Here is a 25,773-nt window from a genome sequence, read left to right on the forward strand (position 1 = left end):
GAGAGCATTTTGGGATAACTTTCTGAATTCAATTAGCAGTGTGATTTCTTTTAATTTTTTTTTCTTTTAAATAGTTAAAATTTAGGGGAGATTCTGTCATTTTGCACTAAGAAAAATGCACATTATTGGAAAGGAAAATACAAGGAAGCTTAAACATGTATGCATTGATGCATGCACTGAAACCCAGTAAGTACTCATGTTGTGTGTGGTTTTCCTTAGAACACCACCATTCAGTTCAGAGGAAGAAGCTGATGAAGATGATATGAAACAGTCTTATGTAACACCAGAGGCATTGCAAAAGCAGTCAAAACCATCAAGCAGCATAGTCCATGCTTTTCAGAAACCTATTGGCAAAAGCAGTGGGGATGGGATGCAGGAAAACGGACCTCAAGAAACTGGAACACCTGCCAAAACTTCTAAAGGTTTTTCACTGCATTTGTATATGGATGTTGTAGCAGCTGTGCATGATTTTGCATTTCATGGTAATATTTCTGTGTTAGAAAACATAGTGAAGGCAGACTACCTAGTCTTGAGTGTGTATATATTATATAGGTAAACACTTTATGTTTTTGCTAATGTGTTTCTGTTAATGTATTACTTAGAGATGTGTGTCATGCCCTTCTATATAAATGCATGAAAAGACACAATCTTTGTCTCAGAGAGACATCTTTTACTTATTTTTACTTTGGGGAAGATTTCTAGAAGGTTTACAGTAAAGTCTCTCCTTGCAAATGGAAACTGTGAATTTAATTTTTTTCTGAATTTTAGGAACAGTAATTCAAAAACTGACCAAACAAGTTGGAGAGAGTCTTTCTAACCATGGAAGTAAGAACAAACCAGCTGGAGGAATTAATGTTGCACAGGCATTTATTAAGAAAGAAGGAGTGAAAGAACCGAAGGTATCACTTTTAATATGCAGCATTATTGCATTCAATAATTGAACTAGATGTATGTTAATTTTTTTTTTTTCATGCTGAAATCATCTTAATGCAAAAAAGAACTTAATTCTCCAAGACAGCTTTGGAATTAGAGCTAAAGTAGTATTTTTGAGTACACCTGCACTGGTGTATAGAAAAGTTCTAGCAAGGGACCAATGGCAAGTTATTTCATCCACACTGCTTATTTAGCTTATACCTTGATGAGTTTGGATCACTACAGCTCAAAAGTTTGGGCATGGCATCATTCTTATCTTCTATTCCAGCAGCATAGAGAGTCCTCGTTACTTGTTTTCCTAGTGTCTTGTTTTGATGGAGGAAAAAAGGAATTTGCTTATCTAATATTTAAAAACATTATTTCTGGAGTTTTATCTAATATGGGTCTCTTAAATACATTTTAATGAGCTTCATCAATCCACAATCATATACTGCTTTCAGACTACATCAGATCTGTTGCTGTCCATTGACTGTGTTCACCAGCAGAATACTAACACAATGGATTCTTTATGCCTTGGGCTCCTAAGGTCCTGGTCTTCTCCTCAGTTTAGAGTTCTGTAATTGGGAAACCATTTTGCTGCAATCTGGGGTCTTTGCCTGAACAGTTTTTAAAAGGAACAAAAGTTACTCCAAATGAGACATCAACAGCAGATAGTGATTTTATTTCAGTTTGAGTAGTTGTTACTAGATTGAAATAGAAAGACAGCTACTAGTTGTATCATTCAATACAATATTGTTTCACTAAATTAGCCAATAATAATTACTGAGAATCCTGTTATCCATAATAAAACTGATACCATAGGGCTTCCTGATTGTGAGTTAAATCTGAAACTCATCACTCCCCCCAGAAACAGTGACGCTTTATTTCATTTTCTAGAGAGGAGTGATTGTCCTAATCAACTTTGGCCATGAGGGTAGCATAATCACGTTTATCCTGTGTCCTTGTAATTGCCACTGATGGCACCTAAGTTGTCCATTGACTGTGGGAGCTGCAAATTGTACCAGATTCAAAGTTATCAACATAGACATGATTATTACAGTGCAATTTTCTGTCTAGCATTACTTCCAAATTCTTTGTAATTCTTTGTTCTTCTGGACAGAAAATTAAACTATAATGAGAAGACAGTAAGTTTCAATTAGATATTAGGAAGAAATTCTTTACTGTGAGGGTGGTGAGGCACTGGAACAAGTTACCTAAAGGAACTGTGGATGCCCCATCCCTGGAGTGTTCAAGGTCAGGTTGGAGGGGACTTTGAGCAGCCTGGTCTAGAGGAAGGTGTTTCTGGATATCACGGGGGAATTTGACTGCATGATCTTTGAGGTCTCTTCCTCCCAGGCATTACCATCATCTTATGAAAAATATTGTTGCCATGATTAATTTAGAATACATTGTGTCCCTGATGTATCCTGTATGGACAGGATAAGTTCAGAATACGCTTATGAAACCAGGGTAGGCACTGCTACTTTTTTTTCTGCAATCTTTACAGAAGATTTTTCTGCAATCTTTACCATCTTGTATGCTTTGGTAATTATATGCATATATTTATGCCCATATTTATATGTTTAATGTAGACATCTTTATATAAGTCTTTGAGTTAATAAAACTGTTTAGCATTTTTGATTGGTGCTATGTATTTACACTCAATCAAAACTGAATTCTGTCTGAAGTTGACATGTTTATCTCTGTTTTTTACTTTAACAATCATTTGGGACTTCTTGAATGTTCAAGGAAACTCTTCCTCCAGCATTTCTTAATATATGTGACTGACTTACCACACCCTCCAAATGCAGATAATTTGAAACAGTGAAATAATGAATTCTGGTATGTTAATAATACAGCACACTGAAGAGATCCATCAGTTTTTGAAAAACAGTCTGCAATGTTAAAATGAAGTTATGTTGCAAGATAAGCATTACTGCAGTCTCTTACCCACTTTTGAGACACACAACATGTTCATATTTGTTGATTTTTCTCTAGTGTATACATACCCTACATTGCTTTCTAATAGCATCTGACCCTTCCTTCTGTGCAATGGAAGCACCATCTACATCCTTACTGTAATACCGGAGACACCAATGAAATAAGGTTTTAGCTTTGGGGAAAAAATATTGTTTGCTTTCCACAGTTAAGCTCTCTAAAAATAGCTTAAATCCATCAAACCATATTTGACTGAAAAATAGGGAAATTCTGTAGCTCTTCTTGCTAAAGGTGAATGAAGATATTTAGTTCTCAGGCAGATGAGGTAAGAGGGACCATGAACTCATTGCCTTCAGGTTAATCTGTTTGAACTGACTCTCATTTTGTGAACTTAGTATACAAATTCACCACTTAATTAAAATATGTTTGTACATGCTGACACTGAGTCTTGAGGGGAATGCATATTTAAAATTTGAGCACCATGTAGTTTTTTAAATGTTCATTATTTAATTTTCTCTTTAAATAAATTAGTTTTAAATTGGAAAGACCTTTACTGCAATATTTTTGCCTAGTTTGACTACAGAATGCTTGTAAACTGCCACCTTGCATGTCATATCTTTATTTTCATGTAAGTAACCTACATTCTAATGCTTAAAGGACTTTCATCTCATTGGAATATCCCAGAAAAGATAATCCGTTTTTAAGGCTGCCGTATAATACCTGAAAACAGACATTTAGGCCAGATACAGAACTGGAAGAACTTTAAATGTTTGCAGTTCCTGACTTTAAAAAAAAACCAAACAAACCTCTTTTAGTTTTGGAACAATAGCAGTGAATTAATATCATTTAGGTAATTGAATTAATGTGGATTTTGAACTGTGATGATAGATTTCATAAAGGCCATGTGCCAGTGCATTCTTCTTTAGCAGTTTCACATTGTTGAGTTTAGGAAAGAACTCAGCACATCTTGAACAGAAAAAGGAAAAATGCCTGTTTTTTCTTGTCCCTGTTAGCTCACAGAAGCTGATGAAGATGATTGGGATATTTCATCAGTAGAAGAAGACATTTTATTGCTGAAAAATGACAGAGGTCAGAAGGCAATGACAGCTCAGAAAAATGAGCCCAATGCTGCATCTGTGGTACATGCATGGGGCCTTCCCAAGAAAAGTGCACCAAAGGAGGAAGGTAACGTATTCACAAGTGACCGACCCACCTAGAGGAGGATTAAGTACAGTGTATTACACTTTGTAATTCAATAGATAGTGTTTTGTAAGAAAAGAACAAGAAAACTTTTGTGTTTAGTTTCTTGCTATCACGTTTTTATGATACTTAGTGGTACATAAACCACACACACACACATAAATACACAGAGATACCAACTTAAATTTGAGATTTTAAACTATAATATTATCAGACTTCAACATCACCTTAAAAATTAATCATCTGAGGTTTTTTTTCTTTCTGAATTTAAGGGAGCAGGGAACCCCCTTTTTCTTGAGAGTAATAACATTTCAGGTTTGTTCAAGGTATCTAACTGATTTACCAGGCTGCGATAAATATTTGAACTAATGCTAAAGCCTCAATCTTACATATAATTTATATAGTAGTTTCTAACCCTAACATTTCAATGTGTGTAAAGGTTAAAGCTGTATCAGTCACATAAAGATATTTCTGGTTGTTTTTGAAGGGAAAGTAACACTGGCACTGACTGCTTGTACTGTGCTTTATCTTCTGTGAGAGAAACAATCTACATATTATCAACACTTGTCATTTGCTTACTGGTTGCTGTTTGGGGCTTCCTGAAGTCCACAGGTGTTTGCTCACATAGCATGTAATTTTATTTTATAGACAAAGTAAAAATATCCCCAAAAGAGTATTAATAACTATTAATTGTTCTGTCTGTTTGTTTTAAAAGGCCTTCATGAAGCTGATAACACAAGCACGTTAAAAAGCAGCTTAGTCACTGTAACAGACTGGAGTGATTCTTCAGACATATAATTGTTCCATTCCTGATTGGAGGTCCTGCTTTTGGGTTCTGCTGGGGTTCAAAATGCAGGTGAAAACATCAAGTGTTTCCCAGTACCTTCTCTCATTGGTCCTGTAATAACAAGGAATACTGTTTACAGAGCTCTTGTGTCTTTCAGTCTGACTCTGAAAAAGAATATTGAAATATGCATTACTGGCCATGTCTATTTGGAAACAAAGTAATTCTTCTTTCTTTTTGTGGCAGTTTAACCCCAGCCAAGCCCCATGCAGCCCGTCATTCACTCCCTCACCTGTGGAACTGGGGAGAGACTTGAAAGAGTAAAAGTGAGAAAATTTGTGGGTTGAGATCATGGCAGTTCGATAGGGAAAGCAAAAGCCACACACACAATCAAAGCAAAACAAGGAATTAAGTCACTGCTCCCATGGGCAGACAGGTGTTCAGCCATCCAAGGAGAACAGGGCCCCATCACACGTAATGGTGGCTTGGGGAGACAAAAGACACTCCAAATGTCTTCCTCTTCCTCCTTTTTCCCCCACTGTATATACTGTGCATGATGCCATATGGTCTGGAATGTCCCTTTGGTCAATTTGAGTCACCTGTCCCACCTGTGTCCCCTCCAAACCTCCCGTGTACTCCCAATCCTTGCCGATGTGGTGGTATGAAAAACAGAAAAGGCTCTGTGCAAGCCCTGCTCAGCAATACCAAAACCATCTCTATTATCAACTCTGTGTCCAGCACAAATCCAAGACACAGCCCCATACCAGCCACAGTGAAGAAAATTACCTCTATCCCAGCCAAAACCAGCACACTCTCATGAATTCAGTGGTGAAAGTCTCTTTCATTTCTCTGAGGTGAAGATTTTGCCTCTAATGTTTACATTAAAGATTGAAACTGGTCTTGCAAGAAAGCCTGTTAACCAATGAACAGAATATACTGTGGAGTATTACTTTATACAATCTTTAATGCATATTTTTTATATTTTATCATGAACTTTATATAAAATTGTCAACATTTTAAAGAAGATATGTCCATGTATTAAACTATTAAGTTTTTACCATGGTTTACAATAAACACTAAATGAAAAGAAAAAAGCCTCAGCTCCAAAACTAATCATTATTAAATGCCTCCTATTTGGGGAAGTCGGTTTGTTTTGGGTTTTTTTGTATTGGAGTTCAGTCTTTCTTAGCATATAAGGACAACAACTGGAAAAAAATAACAATGTCAAGGCACAGTAAGGAAAGCACTAACCTGCCATTGCAGAAGTACTTGACATTTCTGCTTTGTCCATATTGACTGCCTTCTTTTAAAAAAGGCACTAGTGTTTCTACTTAAATAAGTACAGAAATAACATAAACTAAAAAGAACCTTGATTTTGTAGTTCTAATGTAATTTAGATAATATCAGATACAAAACTTTTTCTATACTGTGCCATTATTAAGTAGGACTGTTCGTTTTTTATATTTACGTGGTTGTTCCAAAATAACCAACTTTTATTGAAACTCCACAGGTCCATCAGTTCAAACTTCACCAAAAAAAACTGAGTTTGTGTCTGATTTTAGGGACTTACTCTAGAAAGCATTTTGTGATTATTTGTAATCTCTGTTCTCATTCATTGACTTGTACAAATACTCCCTCAAAGCCATTTCCATGGACAGACAAAGAAAAAAGACTAGCTGTATTTTTGAACTGCAATATGCCAATACAGTGTGTGTGATACCATTCCCACAAGCAGCTGACATGACAAACTGAATTAGTAAATACCTCGTTTATTTTTTTTCAAGAATGCAACATCAGCTCATGATTTCCAGGTATAAACTTTACAATACCAACATCAATCTTAAAATATTATATAATAAAATTTACATCAATATGTAAAAAGCTGCAAGTTAATATTTTTAAAAGTCATTGTCTTAGTAGTACGTACACTGGGCTTGGGGTGGGGGGAATTACTCTGAATGAAACGTACAAAATCACGTTCAAAAACGCTTTGAGTCTTCCAACAGTGCAACTAAACATAAGCGTTCTTGTCAAAGTGCTTGGGTGGGGTTTTGTCAGGGATGCTGTTGTGCACCTTTGTACGAGAAGACATCACAGATGTGGCTCCATTGTAGGCATACCCCCTCCTGAAGAGAAAAAACAACCATTTATAGCTCTTCCCACAGACAGGTGACATCTCTGTATCCAGGCATTCTAGTAATAAAGCCAGAAATGTATGGGAATGTACCTACACATTTCAGGGGAGGTGGCATGTTCCTACTCTGTGTGGTCCCATCCTAGTTAAACATTGCCACTCCAGCTATCTCCTTGCACCAGTCTTTACACTTTCCTGTAACACATATTCCCTCGTTCACAGCTGAGTAAACTAGGGCCTAATCATTAAATAATTTAAATTGTGGCAGACCCTAGGTGAATAGCTACTCTTTACAGCTGTTCCTCTTTGTTATCACCCCTCTTCAGCTGCTGGAGGTCCCACTGCCACCACTGCTCGCTTTTGATCTGATGATTTGAGATCAAATAAACTTGTCTATTCATGCCTGTAAAGCCACCTGACCATTTTTCCTACATCAGTGAATGCACTGTTTTGCAGCTGTAGTAAATTTATATATGTATATCACAAGTATTTGTTCTGAGCCAGTAGCTTTTCTTAATTACATTAATGGTGGACAAAGCATTATCCTTACATCCCCTTACTTTCTTTTATCCACACAATCTTTTTCAGAATCTCATTACAAAGTGTTTTGAAACTGTAATCAAACTGCATACATATAGTAGGTAAAAATGCAGAGGTATTGATTTCTTTCAGTAAGTACAACTTGTGTTTTACCTTGCAGTATTACTGTTTTCAGCTATTGAGAAGCAGAATATAATGCCACCAATTATGCAGAGTGATGCTCCAGCCCATCCAATGAACAAAGCTGCTCCTAATTCATACCTACAAGAAGTCAATAAATGTATTTAACAAAAGAGAGCATGGATTTATAGGGTTATTTCCAGAATAAAATAACTAAATATTATGTTTTTCTTGAATAACTTTCCATTGACACATAAATTATTCACCACAAAATCAGCAGCTCTGCCATTCACCGGCGTTCTTTTCATTACTTCCCTCTGACTAGGGAGGCAGACTCTGTCCCTGCAGTACACTTGGGCAATGCTTCTCTCCCTGCTCGGCTGGGGTTAGGGTTAGGGGAAGGCCTGGTCTTTGTGCATCTCCTCCTGGATTGCTTTGCTGTGGGCTTCTGTCATTCTGTGGCCTGTTTAGAGCACCAGCTCCTCCATTTCAGTTTTGTTCTTGTTGGCTCTCAAATCAAACTGGACTGAGCTTTTGCTGGGCCAGAGACTACAAATTCTGCCTACAAATCTCCATAAGTTTCCCCTCTGGCTCTCAGGATCTGTCTGCCTCCATCCCTCATCATCCACACACCAGCCTGCTTAAAACATGAGGGTTTGTACATATGCATAATATGCATATGGAATATACATGTAATGTATATGTATGCAACATATACATATACATGCACAGGTGTGTCTGGTATAAGCATTTGCACACACAGGTGCATGCTCCTGCATCTTTTGCCTTCTCTAGTGCCTGTGACTAGATTTTATCTGGAAGAAGCTTTTCCCCAGCACCTTCATGGGCACAGCTCACAGTCACCAGCAATGGTCCCCTCTGCTGCCTCAGCCAGCCACAAACTGTTTGCTGCCAGGAACTGCTCCGTTTGTCTCCGAGAGGAGACCGTGGTGCTTTAGGAGCATTATCCCACTAAGTCCATGTTTCTCAAGTAACAGTAGTAAATGAAGGGAAAGAAGGGCATTGGGAAGAGATTCTTTTCTTTCCTCTCAGTGCTGATGCTTTAAGACAAGCAGGAAACCATGGGTGCTCCTTGTCTGCTCCATTCCCCAACTCTCTGCCTGAGTACTTAAAGCACATTAAGGATGGCCTGCTTTAGGCTGCAGCCCAACTTCTCCAGATTCTCCTATTCCTCATCTTTAGAAAACACTTGTGTGTCTCGCTCTTTCTCTGCTGCAGTTTCCCCTTGAGGACACCTTTATCTTCTCCACGCTTATGGGATCTTTCATGGAAACACAGGCACATGTCCCCGATCCAGCCCCAATTACTAACCAGGAGTATGTGCTGTTCAAGCAGATGCTACTAAATTCATTTATTGTAAACTGTGGTGAGGCAGCCAAATAAAAGCCCCTGCTTGACAGCCTGCCTGTGCAACTGCAACACGGTGTAGTTGCACTCAGCTAGTTGTGAACATTTCCATGTGCACAGGCCCTAATTCCACATTACCAAAATATCTAACTGAAAGTACCTGTCAGCTGTTCTGAAAAACTTATATTTTTACAAAAGAGCATTGGAGAAACAGTCAAAAAAATCCAGTGAGGTGTTAGAAGACTCCATACCATAAATCATCAATGGGCCAGGAGGCACATGCAAGATCCGTGAAGAGCACATGAGGATCAGGTGCACAGACTGTGAGGGGATAAAGACCCAGGGATTTCTTTGTTCAGGCTCCCTCTCTGAAGACACCAAACTCAAGCTGAAATAAACTGACTCTGCCTCAGAACCCTTCCTCAACACCAGCATGGAGCTTACAGACCCAACCCCCAATTTAAACTGCTGGGAACCATAGCTCCTTCCTGGAAAACACTCCACCCAATCCCATTTCACTTCAAAATCTGCCAAACCTGTAAAATTTTAATTCTACTTATGCTCACATTTCCAACCACCTTGCTACGGTTTTCACATGACTCAAGGAGATTTGTGTCTCTCTGAGGACAGGAGGTTCTCTGATTAGAAGCAGAGATCTACATCAGAGCTCATCACCTAAGATCCCAGTATATTCAATATGCAAGAAATACACACAAAGTGCACTTCTAAAACATTGTCAAGGTACCTCTTTCATTGACCTGTGAAAGCAGACCAGAGGGACTAACTCAGATGTGGGAAAAGCTCCCTCATGGGGATCCCTCCATCCCTACAGAACTGCCAGAGCACACCTAAGGTATCAGGACCAGGATTAGGCTCCCCACAGAAGTCGATGCAGATCACCACACTGCTGGAGATCAGAGCTGGACCAAGATCCAGCATAGCCATTGCAGTAACAACTTATTTCCCAAGACCATTTGCCTAGAAAGTGGGAAACACAAGTTTCCATGTTTTTATCTAACAAGAAATAGTTGACCAGAGGCTGAGGGATTTAAGGAGATCAAGCGCTATCTTCCCTTCCTGAAACTCTGATTGTACAGAAAAGAAATCATTACCATATTTGATAGAACTGGGTAGAAAAGGGAAGAAGAAGAAGAAGAAGAACCCCAGAAGACATGGGGTTCAGCCTTTGTAGTTGGGTTTGTTTCAAAGGGATACCTGAGTGTTACCTACTAGTTGGGACAGAAGACATGGGGTTCAGCCTTTGTAGTTGGGTTTGTTTGAAGCAACACTTGTTATTATACCATGATTAAACAGATTTGTGTATGGCCCTGGTCGAGGGACTGCCACACCGCCAGGTTAATGAGTTCAAGAGCTGTCCTGATAGGTCTTTCTTCCACATCTTCAAACAACCTTTCTGATTTATACTGGTACTTAGGAGGAAAACTCAAGATTTTTCAATTGCATATCAATGCCTATATCTTCTTCCACATCTTCAAACAGAGAAAACAACCTTTCTGATTTATACCGGTACTTAGGAGGAAAACTCAAGATTTTTCAATTGCATATGAATGCCTATATGGGAAGTTAGTCAGATAATTGCAATTAAAAATAGTAAAGAAGGCTGGAGGGAAATCCTGATGATTGACACAAGGTGCTGAATGCCTCACGTCATTTGTTTCCCACTAATGGTATCTCAAGCCTGTCTTTGACACTGCCAGAATAACTTCAGGAGAGAAATGTGCAGTAAAAGGCAAAAGGTTGAAATCCTATCTCAGTGAAGACACAATTCCAAATTTCCACAATATCACAGCAAACATATGAAATGTGCCTGCAATGCATAACAAAGTAAGGGTTTGTAGGTGGCAACAAATGGAAATTTTACATCAGTTGAGAAAACAAATGGAAATTTTAATGCCACCACTAGCTCAATCTGATGCAGGGTCACTGCATGAGCTACGTGCATTGTGCACAACTCAAATTAAAATTTCAGGATTTTCTCTCTGCCTTCATCTTTGTAATCATGATTATATCTGCCCACAGCTGAGCTATGCTGGTTGTCCACAAAAAAAAAGGTAATTTCTGAAGAGGATGTTTTACTACCGTTATTTCAATATTTAAACTGGATTTCTCATTCCTTCACAGTAAAATTCCATTGTGAGGTCTGCCTGCTCTATTGCAACACATGAGGGTAGGAATACAGTGTAAGAAAAGGACTTCTGGCAGCAATCATGGCATTTTTCACTAAGAACAGTAAGCCTGATGAATAATTAACTTCTGTCTATATAGCCAGGCTCCATTTTCTTCAAAGAACCTCACATCCTTCTTTCTTATGGTGGCCTTTCGAGCCTGTCTTCTCTACATCAAATAGGCAGAAAGTATAGGAGAATTACAGAGAAAACTAATACAAGATTGTATGGAGAAAACTAGTACTGTTTCAAGATAGAAAAAGCAGTGTCAACCCTACTGCAAATGTAGATCCCTTTAGTGTTATTTATTCAGACTATTTTCTTTCTGTCAAAGTGAAACATAAAGGCTCAGGTTTCCTTACCAATCCCTTACTTGAGTATCAGGGAAATGTACACCCTATGTTTGGCATATTCTGGAATCACTGCCAAGAATACTTTAAAATCCTTGCCTTTAAAAACAGTTTACATCACATATGAAGGCAAAACAGGAGTCTCCGATGCTATAATTTACAGCCAACATTTTCAGACTTGGTAGTTAAGAATGTCATTCCAAAATCCAAGCGTTGTTTTGTGGATTGCTGCTTTTGCAGGTCCTGAGAATTTAAGTATTTATGCTAGTGCTCAAAAGATCATGGGTTTTGAAAAGGTTTATGATCCAAATTTCTGAAAATTTGTCAGCAAAATTCCACCAAGTTTGAAGAAACCTCTCCTCAAGAGGGATCGAGATTGCACAGTGCTCAACACCTTTATCGAAGCCACCTTCTATCAAAGGCTCAAGGCAATACTTTTGTCCCTTCCCTATCGAATGATGCACCTAATGAGCCCCTGTGTCTTGTGCAATCCTTTTGCTGCACCTCTGGCACCCAGGCAGGCTCCATTCCCAATGAGCCCCAGCTGCCCTGCCAGCCCGTGGTAGAGCTGGGCACATGGATTGCAGAGCCATCACTGTGCAGCGAAGTGTTTATTCATTGAATTTCAGCACCTGGTTGCTCCAGCTAGAAACTGTGGTTAAGTAAAACTGCAGCCCACTCTCCTCCTGTGCCCAAGGGGAGAAGCAGCTGCTCTCTGTCTAAACAGGCTCTGGTGTGCAGTGGGAAACCTAAGGTCTACTTGTTTGAAAGATTTATGGGTATAGGAAAGTACTTACTTTTGTGCAACAAAAGAAGGGTCAAAGAACTCAGACGTAATCCTGTTTGCATACAGGGAACAACTAGTCATAGAGCACAACCCTGAAAAGCATAAGACAAACCATTCAGTGGAGCTGGCAGCAGAGCTTTGGGCCTGGCCCTGAAGTCAACGAAGTCATGGCGGATTGTGCACAGGTTTCTGCAGGAAAGAAACAGCTCCGGTATGACTTCAAATATGCAAACCGATAGAAATAAAGTATATTTACCAGAGAGTATGAAAATCAGTCCAGCTAAACAAGCTATTTTTGCTTTAGTCTGATCAGAGCCTCCGACTTTTGTACATTTCATCCCAACCAGTCCAAAAACGGCACCGAAGAAGCCCAGGCAGACAGCGGAGATCATCAATCCTCTGCATGCTTGGATGTAACCTGTGAGAGAAAGAGCAAGGCTAATATGAGAACTGGGACCATGAGCAGTGTTGCTGTAGTTTCCCTCCCTCTGTGCAGCATCAGGCACTCACTATTGCAAATGGAATCGGACTTTGGCTGGAACAGTATCACTTCACCACTGTGTGTTCCTCTAGGTGATATGTGCCCTTCACAGGGCATCATCACCCATACCCAGCTCATAAGAATGATACTGTGGCACTCAGGGCTTCAAAACATTATCCCATGGCACTGAGTATAGCATCTGCAAGAGGTTGTACCCATGAGGTTTAAAAGAGCAGCTCCACGTGGTCTGATCAGGTCAAAAGCTGCAGAGCCCCCCTGTGCACTCAAAGCAAGTCTTACATCAGTCCACTTGTGCATGTGCGATATGGCTGGCAGTGACCCTGGCTGGGGTCCTGGGCCTGCCTGGATGTGCCACTGATTTGATTTGGATGTGCCCACAAGACCCTCATCTGCAAAGAAGTCAGCCATGCACTCAGCTCCATGGACAGCAGTAGTCCCTTGGGATAAAGAAAATCACTGCCGTATTTAAACCTGGACAAGCAGCTTGCACCTGTCTTCAGCCAAAAGAAATTTGGCTGTGCTGCCCAAGACTGCTCCCAGAGGGACCTCCCAGGACAGGACCCTTCACCAGGACAATGGGCTGCTTGGCCTCTTTTCCCTTCTGAGAATATCTTGGAATTGAAGGGCTGTGATAATCTCATATCGCTGCTTACGGTGTGGAACGCTGCAATCTTACACAGCTGAATAACCATCACAAGATGTTTTTCTTCATAACCTGTTGTTACATCTCATTTAAAATGAAAATGAACTCCCACTATTAGGGCATTCATTCTTTTTGCTTTGATCTCCAGTGGGTGGAAATGTTGAGAGCTAAACCACATTGTCATTGCCTATTACACCAAATTTTATGTAAAAATAAATAAACAAAAAACCCCCACCAAATCCTGCATAAAAGTTTTAATATGTAAGAAAACAATATACTAGCTGCCATATTTAAACCTGGACAAGCAGCTTGCACTGTCTTCAGCCACAAGCAATTTGGCTGTGCTGCCCGAGACTGCTCCCAGAGGGACCTCCCAGGACAGGACCCTTCACCAGGACAATGGGCTGCTTGGCCTCTTTTCCCTTCTGAGAATATCTTGGAATTGAAGGGCTGTGATAATCTCATATCGCTGCTTACGGGGTGGAACGCTGCAATCTTACACAGCTGAATAACCATCACAAGATGTTTTTCTTCATAACCTGTTGTTACATCTCATTTAAAATGAAAATGAACTCCCACTATTAGGGCATTCATTCTTTTTGCTTTGATCTCCAGTGGGTGGAAATGTTGAGAGCTAAACCACATTGTCATTGCCTATTACACCAAATTTTATGTAAAAATAAATAAACAAAAAACCCCCACCAAATCCTGCATAAAAGTTTTAATATGTAAGAAAACAATATACTAAAGCAGGAACCAGAGGACGTCTGATGGAAACAGAAGGCAGCAGATTCAAAACAAAAGGTATGCTTGTTTGTAAAATGAAGCTGTGGAATTCCTTTCTACAGGATGTGTGGACACTAAGGGTTTACTGAGACTCAAAAAGAGACTGGATACGCTCCTGATGAAGAAGTCTGTGTCTGGCTGGAAGGGCTTTGAGATGCAGATGGCTACCACAGACACGTGGCCACCTTCTGCTATCCTTGCTGCCACCTCCTTTAGCCACTGCTGAAGGTACGTCAGCTCTAGGATGACCACCCCATGCTTGAACACTGCTTTAAATCCCCCATTGATTCACAGCTCTGAGCAACAAAGCAATTTGTAGCACATAACACCCCATTTTAGCAGGTCTGCTGAACCTGGGAGCTGTGCTGCCCATCTGTGAACACAACCTACCAGCATTTATCTACCTCTGCTGGCACACAGACTTTCTGTAGCCCACCTGATCAAGAAAGACACAGTCAGTGGCATAAGTGTGACTGTCATACTGCTCACATGTTGGAATGCAAGAGGGTGATTTGTGCAAGACACAGGTTTGAAGACAGCAGCCTTGCTTTCTAAATTTTTGCTGTAGGCATGGAAAACTTGGCTTATGCTGCTTTAGGTGGTGTGTAATGTATTTCTTGTAGCAGACAGGTAAAGCATGAGATGAAGACTGGAAAGGAAGCTATTATTTCTGACAGGTCCAATTTATTGACAGTGTTAGTTAGCTAATTGACACATTAAAGTGCTGAACCATGAACATGTTTACCCGGAGGTCCTCTAAACTTTTATTTATGTCTGAACCTCCTAGGAAAACCAGTAAATATTCACCCCAACTAAAATATCCAACACTTGCTAGTAACCACAGGGCTGAAATTCAGTTTTTCCTGAAGGTCAATACACAGTTTTAAAATAGGTAGAGGGTAGTGAGACAGCAAGAAATAATTAACTCACTCACTCAGAAATCATTTTCAATTATAAACAGCATGAACTGGAGGACTGCTCAGTTCTGCTGAATGAATAACCTTTCTCACTAAATAATTCACTGAATTGGGCAGGCCAGCTATAGTAGGACTTGTTTCAGTTCACCAGAGCAATCAGCCAACTGGCACACATTTTTAAAACAAAATACAGGGAAAAAATCCCAATTTACACCAGTACTGTGGAAAAGCAGAAGGCTCTAGGAGTCCCATGAGGTTGACTGGAGCATTAGGAAGCATGAAAGGGTGAAATCAACCTTTTCACCAAATCAAACTTCCTATTGCTTAGATCCTAGATTCAAACTCTGTATAACATTTGGCTCCAAGAGGAACTAAACCTCTTTTTTGCTGGCACCAAGACTAATAGGGCTTGCTCATCTTGAAGAAGAAAAGGATCTCGGCAGACCTTCCAGCAGCCTTCCAGAACCTAAAGTGGGCCTACAGGAAAGCTGGAGAAGGACTTTTTACAGGAGTGTGTAGTGACAGGACAAAGGAAAATGCCTTTCAACTGAAAAAGGGCAGATTTAGGTTAGATATTCGGAAGATATTGGATATTAGGAAGAAATTCTTTTCTGTGAGGGTGGTGAGACACTGCAACAGGGAACCCAGAGAACCTGTGGATGCCCCTTCCCTGGAAGTGTTGAAGTTTGGATGAAACTTTGAGTAACTTTCATTAGTAGGAAATGTCCCTACCCATGGTAGGCAGGTTGGAACTAGATGGCCTTTAATATCCCTTCATTGTAACCCAAAACATTCTGTGATACTATGGTAATTAAGAGGAGTGCAAAAGGGAACTATTTTTTCACACTCCTCCACTCAAGACTAAAACCTGTCCTTTCCCAAATGTTTATGTTCTGTATTTGCACCAGCTCCTGCAGGAAACTTGTCATGTACATACCAACCACGCAAATGAAGTTCCCAAGCAGCAAAAAGCCATGTGTTTTAAACAGACAAGCAGACAAACATGCATTGCTCATAAAGTCATGTTTAGCAGCATTCCAAGAGAAACCTATTTCAAGGTGGTTTTTTTTGTGTGTGTGTGGTTTTTGTTTTTGGTTTTTTTTTTTTTTTTTTTTGTTTGGTTTTTTTGTTTGTTTCAAACAAATGTGTTTTGTCTTGCATTGAAATTAATCTTCTTAGAGCTTCATCTTTCTTGCCTCACTGCTCTCACACTTGTCTCATGCTTACAAAGACTTAGAAGGCATTCATGTACTCATATCATATGACACTATGGAAAAAAATATATATGCAAAGTTCTGGGGATTGCCACTTTCACAATAAATGCCTCTGGTGGCATTTTGCAGTCTACATCACGTGAAGTGTAAGAGGTTGCCTTACAGATTCAGCACAGATTCCTTCCAAAAGTACACACCCATTGCTTTTGTATGTCTTTCTAAGCTCTAATACCCTCTTTTAGCTCATAATTGAATTTTTGTTCAGCTCTCTTCTTGCAAAAGGTCATCAGATCCACTGTAGGAAACATGGAAACTGATACGTCCTCTTTTGGGGAGGTGGTTTCATCAGTAAATTTCCACCTATGACCAGTGGCACAAAAAGTAAACCCAAAATTACTTAAAGCCCCACAGACAGGAAGAGCATTTTTGCTTACATAAGGAATGTGGGGCTCAGCACTTAATGAGGGCTGGCCAAATTGGTTTCTTCTACAGGAATGCATAAAGGTGGAAGGTGACCACAAGCAATTTTCTCTGGAAGCCATTTGTGCGGAGTGATGGCCTGAAAGCCGTCAGGGCAGCCCCGCTGCTGTGCCATCCCACTGCAAGCTGGGCAGGACAGTCCAGGCCCACTCCATGACAGAAACCAAGACAAGGGTAAAGAGGAACCATCTCCTGAACACCCCTGACCTGAACTGTGACACTGCTTCTGAAGAAGGAAGGACTTCTGCACTCCACAGGAGAGCTCCTGGTGTAGAATCACAGAGTCATCGAGGTTTGGGTAGGGAGGGACCTCAGAGGTCGTCTGGTTCTTACCCCGTGCCACAGGCAGGGACAACTCACACAGACCAGGATTCTCAAAGCATGGTCACACCGATTTGTTTCCCCCTCACCTTGCCTCTGATCCCCTGGAAGACCTGAGCAGTCTCTTGGGATGAGAAATCCAGCTTCCTCAGAGGTTTCCAATTTGACCAAAAAAAAATCAGTACAAGAGGAACTGCTCTGAGAGGCAGATCCTCTCTATCTGTGTGACGAAAGAGTGGAGCTGAGCCACATTTCCCTAGGACAGTAGAAATATTTTTAGGAATTTTTCAGTCATGCTTTACCATTTTGACGAGAGTAACATATTGTCACTACATGTATCCTTACAGGGTTATTGTTTCTGCTCACAAACACTTCCCTGAGAACAGAAACCAGATCTGCCCTGCTTGTGTATTCTGAGTCCCTCACCTGAGGATGGTGTCAGGAAGTTCCCACATACCCAGTCACAGGGAATGGGATCCACCTTGGACATGTAAGTCTGGACAAAGGGGAAGAGGAGGGAAGGAAGAGGCTAGACAAGGGCTGAGGCAGACTTGTCTACTTGTTGAGACACAAATTCTTTAAGCCACGAGTGACACACCACACGAAGTGCACTCCCCCACAGGGGAAGGGTTAGGGTGAAGAGGGGACATACACACCCACAGTCAGATGCTGACAGGTTCCCAGCAGAGCCTGTAACAATGAGGAAGGGAGTCTGGGCTAGGCTACCCACTGAAACCACCCCCGACTGCAGTGGCTGCCCCTCTGACCCCAGCTTGCCTGGTCTGTGCTGGGTCGGGAAGGGGGTACATCACTCTCCCTCCAGCCTGCCTTTCATTCACACTGTGCCTGGGTACCAGAATCTGGCCCCACAGCATTTAAAGATGCTGTTGAGAAACACTGAAGCCAAGAACTCTCTACTGCTGAAAAACAACCTGGGACTGAAGTGTTGGGATAGGGCCATTCCAGATGTGCATTTCAGATTCACTTCTGTCCAAAATGAGCTGGTGGCTCTTTCACTGTGCACAAGGCACCTCAGAAACTCATTCTTTGACCAAGTGGAACATGCTACCCAACATGCAAGGTTTCAATGCACAAGCATTTGGGGGAAAGGAAGAAAAGGATTTTGCTGTCAAGTGCTGTCTTCGTTTTGAAAATTTAAATGTTCCAAAATCTTCATACTTTCTAATTGCGCTTTTCTTACTTTAAAAACAGATTCACCGAGACCTAAAAGAACAGCTAAACAATAGGTTCAAGAAATCCAAAAGGTTTCGCACCAATGATCGCTCCATGCCTGCCTGCACAGAGACCCCTGCTCCTTGCCCAGTCCTGGAAATTACACTCTCAGCTGCTGCCACAGAGTGACTGATGTCAATGGAGGCCAGCCAGCTCTCCTATCCCTTTGGAGGAACTGGCAAATTCCTCTGCTGCCACAGGGCTGGGTCAAAATAAAGTCTGGGAACAGCACTTCTCCCCCCGAGGGAAGCATCCTGCAGTAGTGCTGCTTAAGGGTTGCCTGTGTTACCTCGTTTTGGTATCTTGGCCTCTTTCAGCCTTTTCTACATACAGAGGTTAAAGGTTTTCTGATACTGGCATTAACGTCATGTTCATATTAATCCCTGTTAGAATTAGTATTAATCTCTGTTAGTGATTAGATTAACAGACCTTCCTTTCCTCTTAAACAGAGCTTTTACACCAAAATACCTGCTCAGCCTCCAGTGCAAAGGGAATGTCTTGCCAGGCTGTGAACAGTAGGCATGATCTTTTGTGAGTATCAAAGCCACTGGCAAACTGCATATTGCATTCATTTATAACTGCAAAAACTTATAAAAGGTGCCATAATTTTAGAAGCCTTTCCTCCCGTTCTTTACAGCCACTCCTGAAGCTATAAACCAGTGTCATACACACTTCTCCTGTTTCTACCAGCCATAATTGGTGTGGATTTATCAACTAAAAGTTTAGTTGTAGAGATTTCCTGCAGTGAACAGTTTCCCAGTACAGCTTCCTTAAAGGGCAAAAATGTTGCCCCTTAATGAGGGAAGAAACGCAGCACCAACTCAATCTTTGGTTTCAAGCCCTATAGCAAAACTCTTAGCTTTGCTTCAAAATAGCACTGCCTTTAAAGCTGAGCAAAGCTATGCATCCCTTCTGCATACCTTTGCATCCCTGACTGCCCCGAGCTTTCACACTGTCATTTATCAATGAAGCAATTACATCTGAGTTAATAACCACTTAGCAAAACCAGCAAAGGAACATTAATTAAAACAAAACGACGCCAAGGCTTGTTCTTCTCCACCGACCGTTGCATGGCTGGCAAAACCATACAAAAGAGGAATGTCACGGCAGTCGGAAAACAGATCGGCAAGAAAAATCTGCCTGCATTCTTCTTGTGTCAAATCCACACACACACACTCTTTCCGATGGGGAAAAAAAGGCAGGTAGTGACAGAACGAGAGCCCAAACCGGACACTTGGGCACCAAACATAATCTCAGCTAGTGGGTTTTTGGGAGGAAAAACCCCCACTTCCACAGGTGCGCACAAGCAGCACGCTGCCACCTGCCTGGGGACACGGGGGCACCTGCGAACCCGCGGGGGAGCCGCCTTCGCTCGGGTCCCGCCGCCCCCGGCCCCGCTCGGCGCACCCCGAGCCCGCCCCCGCCCGCCCCGCCGAGCCCGCCCGGGAGCGGCCCCGGGACACCGGGGAGTGTCGGGGGGGGGGGCAGCGGGAGCCTGACCGTCCAGCGCCAGCATGGAGGGGAAGTCCTTGCAGTTGGAGACGCCGGTGGAGTCGGTCACGCAGGTCTTCCAGAGGTTGGCCCAAAAGGTGGCGGTGGTGATGACCGTGCCATCGATGGTGGACACCTTCCAGTAGTCGGTGGGCAGCGTGGAGGACACCAGCACCCATCCCGAGATGGTCAGCAGGAACGCGATGATCTCCGCCGACGTGCTCGCCATGGGCCCGGCAGCAGGCGGCGGGCGGCGCGGAGCCGCGGCGGATCCCGGCGGAGCCCGGGGCGGCGGATCCCGGCGGCAGCGGGCGGAGCGGAGCCGAGCCGAGCTGAGCCGAGCCGAGCCGAGCGGGGCGGGGGCGGCAGCGCAGCCCAATCAGCACGGGCAGCTCCCGGCATCGCCCCGGGACCGCCCCGCCCCGCCCGGCCCCGGCAGCGCCCCGGGACCGCAGAACGGACCTGGCGCGGTCCGGAGGGGCGCAATGAACCACACCCGAAAGCAAACAGCGGCGCAAATCAGCCCTGTAATTTGGGGTTAGACGCCCCTTCCGCCGCAGGTGCTCCTGCAGGGGTCCGGAGGGGATGGCAGGAGCGGGACAGGCGCGTCCTTAGCATCTCCTTCCCAGCTGCGGGTTTGCGGCTCTTTCCGCACGACCCCGCGCCATCCTCCCCACCAAGAGCCTCGCCAGGAGGGTGGCTTCGAGGAATACTTGTAGAATACAGGTGTGCCGACCGCGAGCGCTCCATATCCCTACAGGGGCATAAACTTTTGAAATGCATAACAGGGTTTTTTAATCCTCTGAATTTCAGCTGGCCCCTGATATTATCCAGCCACAGGTGGTACCGCATTTCATACCTATTTTTGCAATGTGAGGTGGTGAACTTGGGATTTTCTACCTCAGTTTTCATGCAGTGGCATTCAAGCCTGCAGCTCACAGGTGGAGCATTATCCACAGTGGTTTCTCCTCGTTTGAAGCTGTTTACTTTCCACATCAGTAGTATATTTGCCATTGATGTGGAAAGTACACTGCCGGTCTTTACTTTCCTCCTATTTATGTCAAAACTATTGTTACATTTTCTAAACCTTTTTGCCAGATGGGCAATCACTGGAGGATAAGAAGCCATATTTGCATCATTATTCTTCTGATGAATGCTCTTTGGTTTTGCCGTGTGGACACAAACCCGGATGTAACCACCTTACAGACATATTAAAAAAAAAAAAAAAGAAAAAGGGAGAAAGAAGAAAAACCTCAAAGTTTGATGTACATTTGGATGTGTGTCACAGTGGGAACAGGGTGTATTTTGATGTTAGTGCTCCAGCGGGGTAAAAGGGGGTCCACAGATGCATTTGCTGAAGCAGTGGCTCCCTGCCTGCTCTCTGCCTCCTTGGTACCCTCTGACTTTCAGGTGACGCACAGCAGCACTGGCAGGGAAGAGGTAGTGGGAAAAGCAGTGTTTGCACAGCAGCGCTGGGCATGGGGCATGCTACAGCTCCATTCAACCTCTGTGCCAAGATGCCTTCCTCTCTTCCCAGGAGGGAAAAGAAACAGGGTCCTGAAGAAGGTGAGCCAGCCTCCTGTGTGGTGTCAGGCTGTAGCCAGAGCTCACTTTGGAACACTGGGATGACTACAGATCCAAGTCCCATCTCCATGATATTATGATCTAGTTATCCTAGGACATGGCAGCAGAAGGGAAAAAGGAAAGAAAGATTTTTGCAACATTTCCCAACATCATAGTGCTTTGAGCTCTTGCAGACTGGAATTATGTTGGTAGTGGTAAAGTAGATCAAGCTATCAACTAGGATCTAATTAAGTTGAGGTAGGAGGCTCGAGTCCAAACTTGGGTCATCGTGTTTCTTGACAAGGAAAGCTCACCTATTGTTTTGTTGATAGCAGTGCTTTGCTTATGAATCCAGGGAGTAGCATTTGGGCAAAGTTTGGCCAGGGCCCATCAGAACTTTTTAGCACACTGTCATGCAACAACCAGAAGGCTGGAGGGAGTGTTGAGGGACAGGAACACAGCCAAGACACCTCTAGGAGAGGAAGAGGATGTTCCTGAAGAGCATAGGCACCGCTCCCCAGAGGGCCAGCAGAAGTGGCAGGCTGGTGAGTGACCCTGCTGAGGGTGGGCAGTCCTGCTGAAGCTGCCGTGGCCTCTGGCTGTGATGTCCAACAGCCATTTGTGCTGTCCCAGACCTGCTGCTTTCAGCAGAGCCAGGCTTGGCTGCCATGTACTGTGTGGATCCACACCTCTTTGAGGGACACCTGTCTGCTGCCAGGGACTTCAGGGTGAGCCCATGCAGGTGGCTTAGGACAAATGAAATTATTTCAGCCTCAAACCCACTCTCTGTCTGCCCATAAGGACCCTTCAAGCAAGGCTAATTTATACACTCGTTCCCTTGTAAGCCCTGTTTTATCCAGAACGTTGTGAAGTGTCCTGAGTGTGAATGAGAACCAGACTTGCTTTGGCTTCAGAGAAAGGCTCCTCCTTTCATCTCCTGACACTGCTGCTTCTGAGGATGTTTTATGTTACTAGTCCAGCTGTTACCATCTTTCTCATCTAAAATCAGAGAAAGGTGTTGCACTTCTGATCTCAACTTTGGTGATCTAAGCCCAAAAGGACATAGTGCACAGCTGAGCGTTCCCCCCAGGCTGAAGAGTAAGGGAAGTTGCAAGAATATACTCTTCCATGGTGACATTTTCTTCATGCTGGCTGGAATCTGTAAGGATAAGACATTGGAAAACATTCATCTGAGAGCTGTGTTTTTCCCCTGTAAATTTTTTTCAGCTTCTTTGTCTTGTGCAACTGCAAGTCCCTTTACTATCATCTTAACTCATGCATCTTCCAGTTTTCCAGGATACTGTGGCCTGTTGATGTGGCAGGAGCTTTAACATCCATATGAAGACAATTCTATATTTCTCTTCAACCTCTGTCTTCCTGCCACCATAGTTCTGGCATTGGATTTGCTTACTTGGCTTTCTTAGCTATTTATAGTTTATGTAGTAGAGCAAAAGACTCAGCCATTGTTTGTTTGTTTGTTTGTTTTTTTGTTTGGTTTGTTTTTTTGGTTTGGTTTTTTTGTTGGGGTTTTTTTTTTTTTTGTTGTTGTTTTTTGGGGGGTTTTGGGGTTGCTTTTTTTTTTTTTCATTCCTGTGCTTCGCAACAAGTTATGACTTGGAAAGTTTTTGAAAGCTCCTCAGGCTGCTGTGGGACTGATTTCTGTTTTCTTCTCTTCATAGGTTGATCATGTCAATACAATCACACAGTTTTGTGCTGGGTCATTTGACTGATATGGGGTTTATTCCCTTGGACTGGGGATGGTTTATTCCCTTGGATTTAAGAAAGGTGCTCATGTGGATTTTTTAAAGAAAAACAACCATTGTGGTTCATTTTTTGTGGAAAAATTCATTGATTCTTGGGCATAAAAGTAGAATTTAGGGGAGAAATATTAGTATGTGTCTAGAGTAGGCTATTTCATTTGGAAGGGACCTGTGTTGACCATCTAGTCCAGCTGCCTGACACTTCAGAACTGACCCAAAGTTAAAGCATGTTACTAAAGTTTTGTCCGAATACCTCTTAAATACTGACAGGTTTGGGGCATCAACCACCTCTCCAGGAAGCCTCTTCCAGGGTTTGACCATGCTCTCAGTTATGAAGTGCTTTTCCTAATGTCCAGTCTGAACCTTCCCTGGCACAGCTTTGAGCCATTCCCACGCATCCTGTTGCTGGATTTCAGAGAGAAGAGATCGTCTTCAACTTCCCCTCCTCAGGAGGCTGCAGAGGGCAATGAGATCACCCCTCATGCAGCTTTGAGCCATTCCCATGCATCCTATTGCTGGATTTCAGAGAGAAGAGATCATCTTCAACTTCCCCTCCTCAGGAGGCTGCAGAGGACAATGAGATCACCCCTCAGCCTCCTTTTCTCCAAACAAGACAAGCCCAGAGCACTCAGCCACTCCTCACAGGACGTGATTTCCAGCCCTCTCACCAGCTGTTGTCCTCCTATCGCTGCATTCAAAGACCTCAACATCCATCTTAAATTGTGGACCTGGCACTGCACACAGCACTCTGGGTGAGACCACAACAGTGTTAAAAAGAAAGGGATAATCTCCTCTCTTGGTGGGCTGGTGATGCTCTGTTTTATGCACTCCTGGAAGGGATTTGCCCTCCTGGCTGCCAGGGCACTTGGCTGACTCACACTGATCCTGCTGCTGACCAGCAGCCCCAGACCCCTTCCTGCAGACCTGCTCTCCAGCCACTCCTCTCCCAGTTTATACTTATTCCCAGCATTACTCTGTCCTAGGTACATAGCACATAGATTTTTTTAATTTAATCCCATTAATAGGATTAAATTTAATCCCATTAATTGCCCAATGCTCCAATGTATTGAGATCACTCTGCAAAACCTTTTGTCCCCCAAGTGTATCAACAGTACCTCCCGGGCTGGAATCATCAGCTAATGGTGTGTTCAAGCCCAGGATCAGATTGCTGATATTGAACAGATCTGGCCCCCAGGAACGAGGGGTGAGGAGCGCCACTGGTGACCATTGACCATCCATATATGGCCCCTTTGTACAACCCTTTGGACTTTGTCCTTCACCAGCACACCATGAATCCATTCATCCCACAGCTGGACAACTTGTGTGGAAGGATGCTGTAAGGGACATTATGAAATCCCTGACTTAAATGCAGAAAAACTCCCCACCTTCCCTTCATCCACCAGGTGGGTGACCTTATAATAGAAGGATATGAAATTAGCTAAACAGGATTTTCCCTTTGTGAGCCTGTGTTGACTGTGCCTGGGGATCGCATTGTTCTTTAAATGCCTTTTGACAGTACCCAGTGTGATCTTCTCTGCAACTTTTCCAGGAACTGAAGTAAGACTAACAGGTCTGTAGTTCCCTGGGCCTTCCCTCACATCCTTCTTGTAGATTGGAATAACATTGGCTAGCTTCCAGTCAGCAGAGACCAACCCCAGGCTACTGAGGTTTTTGAACTACATACATACATTCTACTAATCAGGCTGGAATATTGATAAATAGTTGAATTTTTATAATGTACAAACGTTTTATTATATTGCCATGTACAGAAGAGCCCTTCACAGACAGTTTTGCTCTCAAGTCTGAAATACAGGATATTATTTTAGCTCTTGCAGGCTCAAAATTACAAGTAATCATTATTGCCTCATAAGTTAAACACTGGATGACAACAGCATTTGTTCTGCAGCCAGGATAAGCAGGCTAGGGTCGTCATGCCTTTGTCCTGGAGTAATTTTTCTTGTAATTTTACCATGCATAAGTTGGGCAACTTGAGACTCTTTCCTGGCTTTGCCATGTTATGATTTCCAGGGTAGCTAGAGCACTTGTGCAAAAGGAAAAAGTCCCAACTTTATTTTTCTTCAGCTGAAGGACAGCTTCCTTGTTTGCTAGGGTTTTCCTGAGAGTCTGAATATTGAAAAAGTAAGGCAGACATAGGGAACATAGACAGGCTTATAAGAGTGTCATCACTTGGGTCTGTTGGCAGTGCTAGGTCTGGAGAGGGCACCCCAAACTGGCATGTAGGTTAGAGGAGATTAACACAACAGTAAGTGAGGAGCTTGCAGGGCACTCTGCATTGTGCAGAACAAAGTGCCGCCTAAAAAATGAGCAACCAGATCCTCTTCCTCAAAAGAGAGCAAGCAAAGGAATGTTTCTGTCTCACCTAAAAAAAAAAATCCATCAGACTGGGAACATCAGTTAATAATCACCAGTCCTTGATGGGGGTGCTATCGTTGTTTTTCTTAAGTGGTGGAAAAAATAATTAAATTAAATTACTGCATGTCTTTTGTAAACTGCCAGGACAAGAATGATTTTTAGCTATGCAGT

General features: G+C 42.7%; 2 protein-coding genes across 6 annotated transcripts in view; one reads left to right on the plus strand and one right to left on the minus strand.

The window, feature by feature from the left end:
* Positions 1 to 6,715, plus strand: part of DZIP1 (DAZ interacting zinc finger protein 1) — a 39,202-nt gene extending 32,487 nt beyond the window's left edge. For all 4 annotated transcript variants that reach the window (XM_039730427.1, XM_039730426.1, XM_039730428.1 and 1 more), the window contains 4 exons: positions 220 to 422; positions 769 to 899; positions 3,864 to 4,035; positions 4,766 to 6,715. In XM_039730427.1, the coding sequence (XP_039586361.1) occupies positions 220 to 422; positions 769 to 899; positions 3,864 to 4,035; positions 4,766 to 4,848 (589 nt within the window). In that variant the 3' untranslated portion in view covers positions 4,849 to 6,715. The remainder of the gene's footprint in view (positions 1 to 219; positions 423 to 768; positions 900 to 3,863; positions 4,036 to 4,765) is intronic.
* Positions 6,588 to 25,773, minus strand: part of CLDN10 (claudin 10) — a 54,732-nt gene continuing 35,546 nt past the window's right edge. The window contains exons 1-5 of one of the 2 annotated variants that reach the window (XM_039730430.1): positions 19,916 to 20,214; positions 12,576 to 12,737; positions 12,330 to 12,411; positions 7,662 to 7,769; positions 6,588 to 6,960 (exon numbers count right to left, since the gene is read on the minus strand). In XM_039730430.1, the coding sequence (XP_039586364.1) occupies positions 6,846 to 6,960; positions 7,662 to 7,769; positions 12,330 to 12,411; positions 12,576 to 12,737; positions 19,916 to 20,135 (687 nt within the window). In that variant the 5' untranslated portion in view covers positions 20,136 to 20,214 and the 3' untranslated portion in view covers positions 6,588 to 6,845. Of the gene's footprint in view, positions 6,961 to 7,661; positions 7,770 to 12,329; positions 12,412 to 12,575; positions 12,738 to 19,915; positions 20,215 to 25,773 lie in introns of those variants that run through there. The other variant, XM_039730431.1, reaches the window with a different exon arrangement.

Source organism: Passer montanus, unplaced genomic scaffold (assembly GCF_014805655.1).
Source record: "Passer montanus isolate IOZ18808 unplaced genomic scaffold, ASM1480565v1 scaffold72, whole genome shotgun sequence".
In the NCBI taxonomy this organism is placed as follows: Eukaryota; Metazoa; Chordata; class Aves; order Passeriformes; family Passeridae; genus Passer; species Passer montanus.